The sequence below is a fragment of the Scedosporium apiospermum genome (assembly GCF_000732125.1).
Source record: "Scedosporium apiospermum strain IHEM 14462 chromosome Unknown SEQ_SAPIO_0143, whole genome shotgun sequence".
NCBI classification, from domain to species: Eukaryota; Fungi; Ascomycota; class Sordariomycetes; order Microascales; family Microascaceae; genus Scedosporium; species Scedosporium apiospermum.
In genome coordinates this window covers 723,015-738,264 of record NW_015971844.1, presented here as the reverse complement: position 1 = coordinate 738,264, position 15,250 = coordinate 723,015, and the positions used below count along the sequence as shown (strand labels likewise).

General features: G+C 50.8%; 3 protein-coding genes and 2 pseudogenes across 3 annotated transcripts; 2 read left to right on the top strand and 3 right to left on the bottom strand.

The window, feature by feature from the left end:
• Nucleotides 1-1,598: 1,598 nt before the first annotated feature.
• SAPIO_CDS9503 (uncharacterized protein) lies at nucleotides 1,599-2,949 on the top strand (the record flags this gene model as incomplete). The annotated part of the gene is made up of 2 exons (XM_016790879.1): nucleotides 1,599-2,555; nucleotides 2,623-2,949. 2 exons carry the CDS (start codon nucleotides 1,599-1,601, stop codon nucleotides 2,947-2,949), a joined length of 1,284 nt encoding a protein of 427 aa, XP_016639389.1.
• Nucleotides 2,950-3,735: 786 nt separating this feature from the next.
• On the bottom strand, nucleotides 3,736-4,011 carry SAPIO_CDS9502 (annotated as a pseudogene; the record flags this gene model as incomplete).
• A 1,395-nt stretch (nucleotides 4,012-5,406) lies between these two features.
• SAPIO_CDS9501 lies at nucleotides 5,407-6,213 on the bottom strand (annotated as a pseudogene; the record flags this gene model as incomplete).
• Nucleotides 6,214-7,502: 1,289 nt separating this feature from the next.
• SAPIO_CDS9500 (uncharacterized protein) lies at nucleotides 7,503-9,431 on the bottom strand (the record flags this gene model as incomplete). The annotated part of the gene is made up of 5 exons (XM_016790878.1): nucleotides 7,503-7,744; nucleotides 7,826-8,040; nucleotides 8,136-8,480; nucleotides 8,588-8,989; nucleotides 9,208-9,431. The coding sequence occupies 5 exons, from the start codon at nucleotides 9,429-9,431 to the stop codon at nucleotides 7,503-7,505; spliced, it is 1,428 nt and encodes a 475-aa protein (XP_016639388.1).
• A 698-nt stretch (nucleotides 9,432-10,129) lies between these two features.
• Nucleotides 10,130-12,077, top strand: SAPIO_CDS9499 (uncharacterized protein; the record flags this gene model as incomplete). The annotated part of the gene is made up of 5 exons (XM_016790877.1): nucleotides 10,130-10,386; nucleotides 10,450-10,840; nucleotides 10,891-11,302; nucleotides 11,383-11,536; nucleotides 11,609-12,077. 5 exons carry the CDS (start codon nucleotides 10,130-10,132, stop codon nucleotides 12,075-12,077), a joined length of 1,683 nt encoding a protein of 560 aa, XP_016639387.1.
• Between the last annotated feature and the right edge of the window lie 3,173 nt (nucleotides 12,078-15,250).

Sequence of the window (15,250 nt, the reverse complement as noted above, 5' to 3'; positions counted from 1 at the left end):
AAGGTGTCAGTTGACCTGAATGCATCGACTCCAGGGCTGGAGTTTGGATTGTAGTGGGCTGTATCTTTCGACGTACGAAGGCCCCGCAGATACGGGCAGGACTGCTGGCAAAACATCTGGTGATGGCTCGACCGCTCCCGCAGCCGTCGATGCTTCTGAACTGTCTCGCGCGATGAGACTGGGCGGGGGTGACGAATGTTGTTCCTCCGATGGCCTATTCACCGTTAATGAGCTTGCAACTAGGGTCGAAGCCGTCGGAAGAGGAAAGCAAACCTTGGCTCCGGGCTGTCCCCACCCAACCTGACCAGACGGTTCTCTAATGTGCTGATTCTCTGTAATATCTGCAACGACTGGGAAAGTAAGCACAACGCTCTCTAGGCGAAGCAATTCAAGAATAGGTACAAAAGTTTCGACCGAAACACACGCAATTTAGTAAAGGGGTCATGGGCAATAAAGGGTCGTTGGAAGGTGCGCCCTGCGGGTGGACTGACGCTAATAGTCTCGCCGGCCGATGGCTTGTAGTGGCAGGGCAGTGCGGTCCGCCGACAATTGGTGCAAGTCGGCCGGTCTCCCGAGCATTTTATCTTCTTGCGGCTGGCATAGCAGTAATGTGAATTAACCATTAGCCCCAGCTTCACTCGTGGAAATCGCACAAGGGAGACAGACAATCCTCACCGACAGGTGTTGCAAGCCAACCGTATCCGCCTTATTCCATCAGTGGTACGAGACTTAAGGGGCATGACAGCGCCCTTACTGGTGGTGTCTGCGGGCTCCATCTCGATAGTGCTTAGGCAAGGAAAACAGCCGCCGAGGAACTCTCCGCTACGGCTTAGCAGGGCTGTTTCGGGCGAAGTCATGAAACGGCAAAGATGAGAGCGAGTGGATAGATACGTCGAGGACTTGAGGTGGGCCTTAACGGCACATCAAGCAGTTGGCAAATAGGGGTAAGCAGCGCAAGGGCCTGGGATACATCAATGACGATTCGGGAGAAGTGCATCACTCGAACAGACGTCTCTTCTTGGGACGCCCCCTTTGTCACTTTCCAAGACTCCATTCTGCTTGGCTGGCCGATTCCAGTACCGGCAACACCTGACACCAGGTGATCTGATACCCGCGCTAGCCCAGACATGCCCGCGATCCACTCTTTCCCCGCTTTCCACACGGAACTCCGAGACCATCCACTTTTCCGGGGGGCGGGGAGGACGGGGCGAAAGGGGTGACAGGGGTGACAGGTTGCTCGTCCGGGTTGTCGGGAACTTCACCCAATTTTCAGACTGTCACGCAGCTGACGCCCGTGAAAATCGAAGGTGCTGCCGAAGCAAGGAGAGGGGCCATCGGATACCAGATGGTCTCGGCTCGGGGAGCCGTGAAGCTTATTTCCTGCAGTAAATGTCCATCGTGGTTACACTCTCGCTAGTCTCCGTGATCGTCTGATGGAAGGAAAGAGGAGTTGAAAATCAGAATGCTTAAAAAAGCAAACGAGCGCGATCAACATCTCCGTCGCTGGTCTTCTAAATTCCATAGCCTCATTCTTCATTGCGCCTTCTTTTTATATTTACGATATTTTGAACACTTCAGATTCCGCTGCACAATCGACAATGTCCGTGACCATCAAGCCCGTGATTATTGTCGGATTCGGGCCGGTAGGCGCCGTCCTCAGCCTTCTTCTCGCACGCAAAGGGATCCCGAGCATTGTCATCGAAGCTTTAGTTACTTTCTCCGACGAACCACGGGCGGTGGGGTTCTTTGGCCCTTCGCAAGGTGTTCTCCATGAAGCGGGATTGTATGAAGAGGCCAAAGAGCAGGGGTTGGCTGCGTCGGGCTTGTGCTTCCGGAAGCTGGCTCGTGATGATGGTGCTGGCGGGCAGGTATGGGGGGACATCGTTGCCTCTTCACACATCGGAGCACAAACAAGTGGAGAACCAGATATCGGGTCCTATATGCTCCTGCTTCCACAGGCTCGGTTGGTCAGAATTGCCGCCAAAAAGGTTGAGAAATTTGGTGCGGCCAGCCTTGTCGACCTTCACCTTGGCCACCGTTTCATCTCCTCCGAGGAAGGACCTGATGGCGTGACCGTGACCGCAGAAGACCAACAGGGCAACAAAAAGGTCTTCAGCGGCAGCTACCTTGTCGGTGCCGACGGAAGCCAGTCCGAAGTTAGAAGAGGGCTTGGTCTCAAACTATGCGGCTATACTTGGCCGGATAGGTTGGTATCCACCGACATCTCCCGGACCATCGCCGAGCTCCCCGAGATTCCCTGCTGCAATATCGTCGACCAGAGGTATTGGGCGGCCATAACACCACTGGAGCCTATCAAACCTGGTGTGCCCGGTCTTTGGCGCTACTCGATGGCCGTCACTGACACGACGATTCCCGACGAACAGCTGGAAGACATGGATTTCATTCGAAGCTTGGTTAGAAGGCACCTCGACGGCCCCAGGGACCAGCATTTTGAAGTAGTTCGGTTCAGGCCCTACAAGATGCATCAACTCTTGTGCCCAGTTTGGCGAAGGGGAAGAACCTTGCTAGCCGGTGACTCTGCACATATCAATAACGTAAGTAACATCGTTGCCATCGTTGCCGCTGCTCGTTGCGACAATGCTAACCTGCTGTTCTATGAAGCCCATGGGAGGCCTCGGCCTCAACACTGGTATCCTTGATGCCGATGCGTTGGCCCAAACCCTCGACCTCGTTTTGAATCAGGGTCAACCAGAATCACTCTTCGATCGCTATTCGCATGAGCGACGACGCGTGTACCAGCTTTTCGTGAATCCGATGTCGGCGGCTAATAAGCAGCGCCTTCACGATTCCAACCCCGATACCGCGGCACAGGAAGACTGGTTCTTTGCGGGCCTGAAGAGCGATGACCCTGAGGAGAGATTGGCACCAAACAAGGGTCTCATGGAGAATTGGAAGACCGATATGAGCCGCTTTCGAACCAAAGTGTGAATGAGAGAGATATATACTGGGCCCCTGAATGCGTGCCACAGATTCTTGAGGTCATGTACCTTTGTTGATATTTTGATGAAGTAGCTGCTTGTTCAATTTGTCGCTATCTCATTTGTGCTTGATCACCGGCAACGCAGCCAGGACCGCTCCTTGACGTAATCGTATTACTTAGTATCGTGGCCAACATCAGCGGATTAGTTTTAAGCAGAATTTTCTTTTTTTTTCTTTCTTTTCAGGGCACCTCAGCTTCCTCGCGATCGTAGGCCGATGTTTTATTTTCATCGTAGCTATTCATTGCAGAGTCAACGCCGTTTCCACGCACGAGAAGGCTCTACTGTCCCATTGCCTCACCCCCGTACCAGCCATCGCTATTAAACCCAAGTATATTGTAAGCTGTTCGCGGATCACTTGTAATATGTCGGCGTGAGGCCGATACCTCTGTTTGCGTTGGACACATCTTTCGGCGAGGACATCTAGTCCAGACTCCACCGGACGTTTCTCTAAAAAAAATCAGTTCCAGTAGTGGCTGTTGGTTTTTGCGAACGGTTACTCATACGTGGTCAAGTACACAGGCGCATCCGAGTCTCAAGGCATATCTATTATCTACCTCGCGTCTGGTGGAGAAATTTGTCCTGACTCCCAAACGTAAAACGTTTAATGAGGACGCTTCCAGCTCGAAAGCTCACGGCCCGCACGTTTATGAGAATCGTTTATTCCAATGCAATGTTGGCTATCTCGGCTTCACATGTTCAATCTCGGGCAGCCACTGGCCAATTTTGATATCTCCTATTTCCTGCTGGACAGAAAGAACTCGACAGAGTCATCAAAGGCCTTCGTATACTGCGCCAAGATCACTGGATTCGCAGAATCCGGCCTTGCAGCAAAACCGTGGTCTACCCCCGGATACACCTTTATACTCACCCTTGGCTTTGATCCAAGTGTACTCCCGGTCCAACGTTCCAAATCCTCCTTGATGGTAGGGGGGGTCATTTCGTCCAATTCGGCGAGGCCGATGAATGTCGGAGACGAGAGGCCCTGCACGTCCTCGGCCTCAACGTACATCTTGCTTGAGTTAGTCAAGTACGACATCAAGAAGACATTGAGTGTAGGTCATTCGAGTCTTACTGGGTGAAACGAAGCCACGGAGCTCACGGCTTTCCAGCTCGCCATTCGCAAGGCATGTTTTCCCCCGAAGCAATAGCCCGCAACATTCAAGGCCATGTTCCCACTTTCTTCTTCACGTAACAAGCTCTCAGTCAATTCCTGGAGAAGCGTTTCAACGTGGTCATGAGGATGGCTCGCCAGCCACTTGTCCAAATCAATATTTCGAAGAATTTCCTTATCTTCCTCTGAAAGATCCGGGTCATTTCGTCTCATATGTTGGATAGGAAGAGGGGTTCCTAATGGGCCAAATCAATCAGAATCACGGTCATTGCCCCAACGAGGAGTAGTGAAAACCCCCGGAAGAGTATTAAAAACCTTCATAGTAGTCTGGGATGATCGCCCTCCATCCCTTTGCTGCGAATGCGTCCGCGAGCACAAAGTTGTGCTTTGCTAACCCAAACCCGTCCGGGAGGATCAGAAGAACTCTTCTAGGTGATGTCGCGGCTGAGTTTGACGATGGATTGCTTTCGTAAACATTCAATCCGCCAATCTTGATGGTCTTTCCTTTTGGGACGTATCCATCTAGGGACAAAGACATTAGTCCGGGCCAGTGGCCGATGTGGTCTAGCAATAGGCCAAATTGCAGTAATCGTATCTTACCATCTGCCTTTTTCCCGAGAGTGCAACATTTCATAGCGTCCGACATCGTGGCTATCAAATGTTGTAGGTTCTATTCACACTTGGGGGAATAATACGGGTTTGAGTCGAGGCCAGGAAGATGCCAGTCCGTGAATGATTCTATTGAACAGACAGCACGAAGTAATGAACGACTATTTATCGATTGGTATTTTTGTTTCAATACAATGCCTTCTTTTCGTCTGGGACCCGTGCGGAGCTCGATTCTGTCGACGACGCTCTCCACACCGAACCCCGAAGGAACCGAAGGACGGACCAAGCAGAGAAAAGCGGAGCAACATGTACCACAATTTAGTTCGATTCGTCCTAGAGATGCCGGCGTTCATCCCGTTTCCGATCTTACGTGTACAGTACAAACGCACAGTCTCGAAAGGAAGTGAAAGACTGCCGGAATGTGTCCTTAGATTTTTTCATGCCCCCTGAGCACAGAGAGATGGGACTACACAAATCTCGGATTATATATGTCTTCGCCATAGACCGAAGATACTAGGGGAAGAACACACTGCAACTGGCGTATCAAGGGGAATGAAGGTGGCTTTCCAACTAACTAGCTACATGATTCAAAATCCATTCATACCTGGACGCTCCAGCTTCTAAAGTAGACAGGTCCTCCGAACTACAAACTAACCCAAACGCGATATCCTAACATGGCTACCCCTATGTCAAAAGTCCCCCTCCAGCAACTGGAATGTACAATCCATTCAGCCACTGAGATCTCTCCTCACAGAGCATTGCCACAGTCCAAGCAACGTCTGCCGGTTCTCCCATCCGCGCCGCTACCGGGATGTCCGCGCATCTCTCTTGCACAGCGTTGAGGAACTCGGCCGGTAAGGAAAGCATTTTCTCCGTTGCTATTGGTCCAGGGGCGACGGTATTCACCGTGCATCCGTATTTGCGAGGAAAAAATCGAGCCCAGCACCGAGTGAAACCTTCGATCATGCCCTTTGTCCCAGCATAGATGGTCAGATCGGGATCCGGATCGCGTGAAGTAGTGCTCCCAATGTTGATGATGCGGCCTCCCGTGGGGGGCAGGAGAGGGAGAACGGCACGTGTGAGAAGCATCGTTCCTCGGCCGTTTACATTCACTATCATATCCCAGGTCCGAAGGATATCCTCGTCGGATGCCTCGGAAATTTTGTCCAGAGCACTGATTCCGGCATTGTTGATAAGGAAATCGACTCTTCCAAACTCCGAAGATGCTGCGTCCGCGAGGTTCTTACCACCTTCGGGGGTGGAGAGATCGGCTTCGACAAGAATTGATCGAGAATTTCCCGGTAGAGACTCCAGGACGGCCCTCGCAAGAGCCTCCTCGGAGGGAAATGGATAGTGTAAAACAACATGAGCTCCCCGACGAGCAAGTTCTCGTGCGATGGCAGCACCAAGCCCTGACGAAGATCCGCTGACAAGGGCAACTTTCCCCAAGAGAGACAGCTGGGCAGGCTGGTCTTGCGCGGAAGAGCTCATGGTTATAGTCGTAGGTCTTATTGACCGTTGGGCCAACCAGGTCCGCAGAAGAGGAATCGAAGAAAGTTCAATGATGAAAGTTGGGCTCCTCGGTTAGCGATGGGACTTGTAGCAAGTCTACTCCAGCATGTATTATGGGAGACCATGGGAGAGAGAAAAAGAAAAAGTCATTGGCTGATGATATCTTTACATCGTAATCCTAGTGAACGGTCATATCGGATCGCTGTGCAGAGAGGGTGGTCCTCATCCATAAACTGCATTCGGAAAAACCGGCGGCCAAGTTAAGAATAGCGTCGACCAGTCGCTCCCGAAAGGACCAGAATCATTGCTTTGCAGTAGACTGCGGGGCGCGCTTCTGTTGGAGTGCTCGGGGTCGACTGCGGCACACGGATGCCCGAGGCGCTTACTTGTTTCGTCCACCATTTGCCACCGCAGCCACTCAAGCAACTCTCCGCAACTTACAGCTGCAGATGCCACCTACCCCATACCCCACAAAGATGGGAGATTGGTCAACAAACGAGGTTGCATCGCAGGCCGCCGAGTCCAGCCCTGGACTTTCTCTCCTGAGATGTTGGGTGATCGGGTGGATACCACCACTCTGATTTTGTCCTCACCTCCAGGTAGCCATTTCCTTGATGTGGACTACACCAGCAATGTAACCAATGTAATTCCGCGACACAATGAGACGGTTTCTAATACTTACCTCGGGAATCACTATGAATTCACTCGATTCTGAGACCTTCGCCGAGAATCCCAGGGACAAATATTCACGGCACGGAAGATTTCGGCGGAAAAGACTGTCTATAGAGCACCGGAGTCTAATTCTTGCTTTGAATTCGGTATCAGGGCCTGTATGGTAGTAATTTTTCGCTGTAAATAACCTAGACTTCCTGCCCGTGGACTTTGCATGTCTCAGGGATTCTACAACTCTAGACCAAGATGGAGATGCTGTTCTCGATAAATTTCGATGTTATTATTTCCTCGTCAGGCTTCTAAGTCTTGAGTTTTTGTATACTCTCACCAAGCGGGGGAATGCTTAGGAATAAGTGCTTCAGGAATTCCGCGCCCAAATTTTTCCAGGAGATGGTTTAGTATCCTACGGTGTGCGAACACCTTAGTCGTGGATCGGTCAGGGGGTTACTCTTTCACATACGAAACGAGCATTCACGTTGCACATACAAAACTAGTTCTCGAATGTTCCAATCAGACATGTGAATTTTCCATTGGATAAAGATAACCAGAGCTGGCCCATCGTTCTGAGAGTAGAAACCGGCGTGGAAACACCTTGCTCAAGCCTTGATGTCAATATCTGCAGCCTCGTGGCATTCCCTCATGATCAGCCGCCTGTGTGCCTCACTTCGCGGTTTGAAGATAACCTTGTACGGTTCAACCACAGCCGTGAGCGGGAACGGTTTGTCAACAGTCACTGGGTGTGACGGATCCTGTTCGATGTCGAAACAATATACCATCCGTGCAATGGCGATGAAGAGGTTGCCCGCCGCAACATTCAGACCGACACACACCCGCCGACCTAGGCAGGTATTCCGGCGAGATTAGTTGCAGGAACAAACAGATGAAAGTCTAGTGGCAGCAATCGCAACAAAGTGCTTACCGGCTCCAAATCCTAGATGACCTTTTCCGACTTTGTCAAGATCATCATCTAAAAACCGGTCGGGATAAAACCGTTCTGGCTGGTCGTATTCGCCCGAGCTGTGAGAAATTGCCCAGTGATTCCAGGTCACCACCGTGCCGGCAGGAAGCTTGTAGCCCTCAAACTCGTCATCTTTTGTCAACGCATGGGGAACACCCGTCTGCGTGTTTGTTGGCCTACATGCAGAAGTGACAAGTTAGATATAGTTGAACCAAAACAAAATCTACCCCTTTTTTGAGCAAAGTTCAAGTGACTCGGATTAAAAACATACCTCCAGCGTACGGTTTCCTTGACAGAGGCCCGGATCATCGGCAACCTGTCAATGTCGTCAAATGTAGGAAGCCGCTCGGCATTCTTACCGCAAACTTCGTCGAGTTCTGCTCGTGCTCGTTCAATCCAGTCGGGGTACATGGCCGTTCCTGCAACGGTCTCGAGAAGGCTGTTCCGAGTAGTATCGCTGCCAGCCTCTAAGAGAGTGACCGCGATGAAGGCAATCTCATCCCTTGTAAAGTTTTTGTCCTTAGATTCGGAGTCAAGAAGCTCGGTCATAAAACAAGGCTTTTGTGTGCCGGCCTTTTGACGCCTTTCAAGTTCGTCAAGAAGTCCTCTGAAAACACTAGATGCACCAAGGAACATTAGTTGATTGTTCATAATGCCCAGGGTTAGGGAATACCAAGACTTGGAACAGAGGGCAACAGTCTAGGTCGGGATAGGAAGACGTACCTCAAGGTTCTATCGTAAATCTCATCCCCCTTCCATCTCCAAGGTTGGAGCTTCTTCCAGATTGGGATATTTGCAAGGAAGGGAAACGAATCCACAATGGATGCGCCGGGCATTGTATATGGGACGAAATCTTCCTGCGTTTTAAAGATGTTCAAAAACGTCGGATCCCCGTGATTCGTTCGGCGGCCAAAGACGACGCTTAGGATCACGGAGCTCGAGAATCGTCCGAAGGACAGGTACCATTTCTCCGGTTGGACTAACAGCTCGTACATCAGGGCTTTGGATTCGAGGTCTTGGAACGGCTTGAAAATGGACTGCTGGCTTAAGTTGAGAACTTGATGCATCAACTTTCGTTGCTGCCGCCATTGGTCACCATAAGGCATTAGGACCATGCGCTTTCGTCTGGAGACGATCTCGTGTGCCATTGGAATGCTTTGCCGTGACGAGTAAATTGACGCTCTCTTTTCCAACAACTCATATGCAACCCGTCGTGAGTTAAGAATAACCCAGTACGTTTGCCCGAATTTCAACGTAAACCTTTTGAGAATCCATCGATCGCAGTTAGCTCTCTGAGTCGTTCTCAGCTGACGGGGGATCCTGGGTTACTTGTCGTCACTTACATTTCGCCGTACTTCTCTCCCAGCTTCTGCAGGTATGGCCCTTGGTCCACCATCGGTATTTGAAATGTATTTCCAACTATGGGTAGCCCAGGAACGAGAGGGGGGAATCGGTACTTCCGTCGGAGCCTGACGTCTTCAATGACCACCCAGCTCACCCAGCCGCTGATGACAGCGGCGACAGCCGCCAGCACGAGGCGAGCATCGATGTTTTCCAGAAACCCCATAATTTGGGCGTTCCTTTTCCCGAAATTCCCTGGGCACACAGAAACAAAGATAGGAAGAATCCGAAAGGCTACTTCACAAGCAGTATGGGGGCGGTGTTGAACACTAGATTTGAATTCGCATCTAGGCTGCGAGGTAGATGCTGATATATATCTAGGAAATCCATAGACTTCATGATCCGCCTACCCCAGACAGTGATACCCCTCACAATCAAGAAACTGCCGAACTGGCATTCCCCCGAATCTGGGGAAGGTGGAAGGTGTCTAGGGTCCGGGGTAGGCCTCTTCGGGCATCGGCTTTCTGCCGCACGGAGTTCCGCATCCCCACCGCGGCGAGATCCCGGGAGGTTGGGTCAGACGAAATCGAATCACGACCGTGCGCTAACCTAGTGGGGATCATTTTACCCTTGTCAGGTCCGGGGGAGTTAGAATCCACCATGGCATCCGAGAAGAAAGTTGTGGGGTAAAGGGGAAAAGAAGTGCTGCCGTTCACATCGGTGAGTGACAACCCGCAAAACCACCCCGGCATATATGCAGAAGCAGCGTCTTAATGTCACGCGTAAAACGAAGCAAAATATCCGAGTTCAAGTATCCGCTCAATGCTTTCGTCGGCCTGGACACTCAAGCATTGCTCATTTTCTCTTGCCACCCTCTCTTCCTTCGCTAGTCAGATTTCCTTGATTTTCTTCAGCGAGAATAGGATGTCTGAGTACACGCTCCAAAACGAATCGAAGCGAATCTTCGACGTCATTGTTGGCGACGAACGCCTGAACATACCGGACGAGGTTAAAGATTTAGCCCATACTGTCAAGTTTGCCGGAGATGAGACACAACCGTTCTTTCCCGTCCCATACAAGTGCGCAGAAGCGCAATCTAGCGTCATCGGAGTCGTGGGGTTGTTTGCCAATGCCATTGGAAAAGCCCGATATGGCATCGTACAGGAAGTTGAGGTCGACGTGTGAGTTTTGCCCTATGCTCCCCATTTAGCGGTGGCCATCGCTAACCTCAAATTTCTTGACAGTGACCATGCGATGCTAGCCGGCCTCGCCGCCTGTTTTCTGCGCCATAACGGCGCATGGCTGGCAAGTAGCAAGGTCCAAAACGAAGTTATCCAGCGCTGGGACCATGGCCAGACAAGGGAAATGTATCGGCAGCTGGGCACCAATATCTATCAAACAAAGGATGGTCGTTGGTTTCACACGCATGGAAGCATGAACCCAACACCACTGCTCAAGATGCTGGGTCTGCCACAGCATGACGAGCAAAACAGGGATTTCAAGGGAATTATTGAGATGTACATTGACGAAGTAAAGAAGTACGGCTCTGAGATCCTGGATAATCGCAGCAGCAACGTCTACAGAATTCCCGGTACCATTTGCTACGAAGAACAGGAATTCCTGAATCTTCCCCATGTAAGATGGACCTCCTTTCGTACAAGACTAACAACTAACCCAAGAATCAGGGCAAAGCTGTCCGGGACGAGCCGTACTACACACTCAGCAAGGAAGAATACTACACGCAACCTCCCGTGGCATGGCCGGAAGTCAACACCGACGACCAAAGACCCTTGACAGGAATCAAGATCTTGGATCTATCGAGGGCAATCGCGGCACCAACAATTGGAAAGGTTTGTGCCGCCTTGGGCGCAACCGTCATCAGAGTCGGTTCCGAAACAATTTCCGAATTCCCCATGACTCTAATTGATGGATGCACGGGCAAGATCTGCGTCGATATCAACCTCAAAACCTTCGAAGGGTGTCTGAAGCTTATGGAACTGATCAAGGATGCGGATATCTTCATTGACGGCTATCGGCCAGCCGTTATGGAACATCTAGGATTCGGCCGAGATTCTGTTCTTGGTCTCTGTGCCAAACGTGACAGGGGGATGATATACGTCCAAGAAAACTGTTATGGGTGGAAAGGTCCTTGGACCACTCGCCCCGGGTGGGCTCAGATTGCCGATTGCGTCAGACTCTCCTCTTCCTCTACCTGCTACTGTTAAACCACGAACTAACTCCCCTCAAGGTTTCCGGGATTGCCCTTGGAATCGGACGCTTCCATGGCTTTGACGAGGCGCAGATATTTCCTGGGCCCAATGCCGATTACTTGTTAGTACCACTTCATGCTTTTTAAATTCCCCCGACTTGACTGTCGAGGCTGATCCTGACACGCTATCATAGGACCGGTCATGCGGGAGTAATTGGCGTTCTCCATGCTCTTATCCAACGAAATAAGCTCGGCGGCTCCTATGTTGTAAAGTGCTCGTTAGTAACTTCTAACATGCAGCTCCTCAGCTACGGTCGCTACACTGAAGAACAGCTTGAGCATTTGAAAAGGAGGAATCCCAAAACCTACGGACAGATCCGCCATTACGATGAGATTTTGTCTCAGGCAAGGATGGGATATACGCACAATGCTTTCATCGCTGACAGGACGGAGGTATGCCTGAAGAAGGAATTCTATGAGGTTGTTGATGGTTCTGCCTGGGGCCTGGGGCCTATTGAACTCGTTTCTGTGCCACTAAAAATGAGCAAGACGCGGACCGATTTCAAGCTTGGTGTTCACCCTCCAGGCTACCACTTGCCTCAATGGACCATGGAAGAGAATGCCGACTTCAAGCGCCTTCCAAAAGTTGACAGCTCAGGATAGCATTTTAATAGATCATGATAATATCCACATCACACGCCCCGGCAACCAAATATTTATGCTCCAATTTTTTCCAGGGTCAGTGTGTCTCCTAAGCCGGGTTGCGATCCCTGAGCTTGAATGATGTCTTCCTGCGAGTTGAATCCGGGCGCGCATGTTGCCCGCCTTTCATATTCGCGTTGTCAGCCCCCCTCCCGAGGTTGGGCATCCAGGAAGCAGGCGCCCTAGAAGCAATACAATATGGCGTGGTGGAGTACGTCAAGACCGCAACGGTCATGTTGGGACGCGTGGAAGAATTACGGCGTCGAAACCCGATAAAATTGACAAGGCAACGGAAACATGTTGGTTTTTATTCTTGTCATAGTCCATCACGGATAGTGAGGACAACCTTGAGAAGAGCTTGTGTAAGTTTCCATACCCTCAATCGTCTCAGAATCTCAGCGGTTTCGTCAAGGACTTGTTTCAGCCCTTCCTCACAACAGAGTACGGGTACTCCATGAAGTCCAACGACTTCCTCCCCGCCTTCTCTAATCCATCTCGAGATGTTCACTGTTGTTGGATCGCCCGGGGAGCCCAAATGGTCTATCCGCAGCCCAGTCTTCCAATTCTGTACCCCGGGCAATACTAAACCCATGGACATCAAAAGTACACCAGCATGGAAAACTAGAAACGGCTCCATCGCCATGTTCTCTGGAAACTGTCTCGCTAAAGCCAGAATCTGTGCACAATGGAACGCGACATCTCTAGCTAGCCTGGGATTGTCGGCAGCCCACTGCTCCAGAAGAGCTCGCGATGCTGCGCCATCATCTTCTGTTCGTTGGAGCAAACAATTCCTAAGGTAGGGGAAGTAAAAGTTCATGAGGGTTCCGGCACCGTAGAGATGTGTCAGGTGGACGATATGCATCGAGTGAACCGAGCGTGCGATCTCCGTCTTTGGGTGGGAACGCGACATCAAGACAGGGTGTTGCCAGAACCAGTCGGTGGCATCCTGTATCTGTTGTCGGACATCGTTTAATTTGTTGCCGATGAGATCCCCCATTGGTGACCGGACGACATCTTTTAGGCTCCACATCATTCTGCCCAATGATAAAAGGACGATGATCCGATGCCGTTCATTGTTCAGCGACTCCGCCACCTCTCGATTGCCCTCCACAAGGCTATTGAGCATCGGTTGTAACTTAGGATTGGCGGGGAGAGCGTTAGTCATGGATTGCAAAGATGACCAGGCATACGCCGATTCGGCATCCCAGTATTTCATACAGCATGGGAGAGTCATCCGAGCATCCGCAATATGCAAGAATGGCTGGTCATTCTGTAAAAGAGAGATACAGGTATCATATTCCTATAAATCGGAGATGGTTAGTAGGAATCCATGCCCGGGGAGATAGGGGGCATAACGGTAATGAATTGGCAGGGGTGAGGATTAACCATCGGCTTCGATTCTCGGCGCACTTACATATACTGCCCAGCCGAGGCGACGACGTTTCTCCTGCCGGATCCATTCTTTCCATGTATCTTCGAGAGATCCCGAGGCCGGCGGCTGCGGTTCTGGCTCTTGAAATAGGCCCATGTATTTGGCATGGTAAACCACTGAGCTTCGACATGACTCACCCAGCTCGAAGAGGCGCTCGTTGCCACTGCCATATCCGTGCAATGCCTGCAAAAGCTGTGCCGTCAGAAGGGATTCTGTCCGTACAAACCGGCGATCGTACTCGGACTGAGGGGTTAGCCTTTCTATCAAGAAGAATTTCGGCGGGTTGGAAACAAGAACTGGTACATTTTGAATATCTTACCATGAACAGTATTAACCGACGATTCAATTCGGACACGGCATTGGAAAAAGCCTCCTTGCCGTCTAAATCGGAATAACATGCACCAATGGTGACCATAGCCAAGGTAACTATTAGACTTTCCCTAGGGTTAAAGGTTGAGCGGTGAATCAAAGGAAATTGCTAGAAAACCGCGACTGTTAGAGCGTGAGACTGTAGCTAGGTGGAGTCGATGATTGCGAAGGATGATTATACTTGCCTGATGGAAATGTACAAAATACATGTCAATACAATGGTCCACGGTCTGTTGACTGGGGAAAGATTCTACAAGAATGGACTTCCACGGGCTGTGCTCAGAGGGTATTTCAATACATTGTCTTAACGCATCATGAACCTCTGCGGAAAGGTCCCAGGTCGAGAAATGGCTTAGCGTCCGATGAGTCCCTGCGGCTTCTCCCAGCTGGGGAAGAACAATATGCGGCACATGGCGGGCACGGTGTTCCATGGGCCACGGATCATCCGGCGTGGGTGCATCGCGAAGTTCGGGTGTCGGAAGGTTCCCCCGGATCCAGCTCTCCTTGTCTGCTTTGGGATTAGAGACGCCGGAATCACCAGAAGTGATATTGAGCGAGTCCAATGCATCGGTCGGGTTTGCGAAAGGAATTCCCATATATCCTATTGAGGGGGGCTCATCGAACGACGACATGGGTAAATCGTGGCCGTGGTTATCAAACATCCATTCTAGATTTGAAGAAAACCCGTTATAGTCCTGTGTCTCAATCGAAGGAAAGAGGGTGTGTTGGGAAACGTCATTAGAAAATTGGGGAGTTTCAGCAGAAGATTGTCGCGGTTGTTCCAATATTAGATATTCTTGTGAGGGGGAGCCATTATGTAGAATTGTTGCGAAATGATCGATTGTCTGAGGTGTAAGAATAGAGTTTTGCGTCGTCGGTTGATCCGCGTCTTCGGGTCTCTCTGGGTTCGATGGCGATTGATCTTGGTGTGGTTGTTGTTGTGCATTGTAAGTGCAAGGAACCTTGCGTTTTATACAAGAAGAACATGACGGTTGTTCGCATTCGCATCGTATTTTCGCCCTAGATTTCAAGTACTATGTCAGGACTCATTCTCGGGTTAACCTTTGGTTAAGGCGAAGCTGGAAGCAACAAACCTGGAACAGGGCAAGCATGCCTTGCGTCGTGGCTTCGGCGGGCGACGCCTCTGGTCATGGATTTGTGAATGCCGCGAAAGGGTATCTCTATGTCACAAGTCACCTATTAGCACCTTGTCCGTCGAATTGCAGTGGGAAGCGATCAACAATTCGTACTTGCGGTCAAATCGGCGGCCGCAGATCCCACAGCAGTACCTAGCAGCGGACGAATGTCAGATGTTAGCAAAGATGCTTGGTTG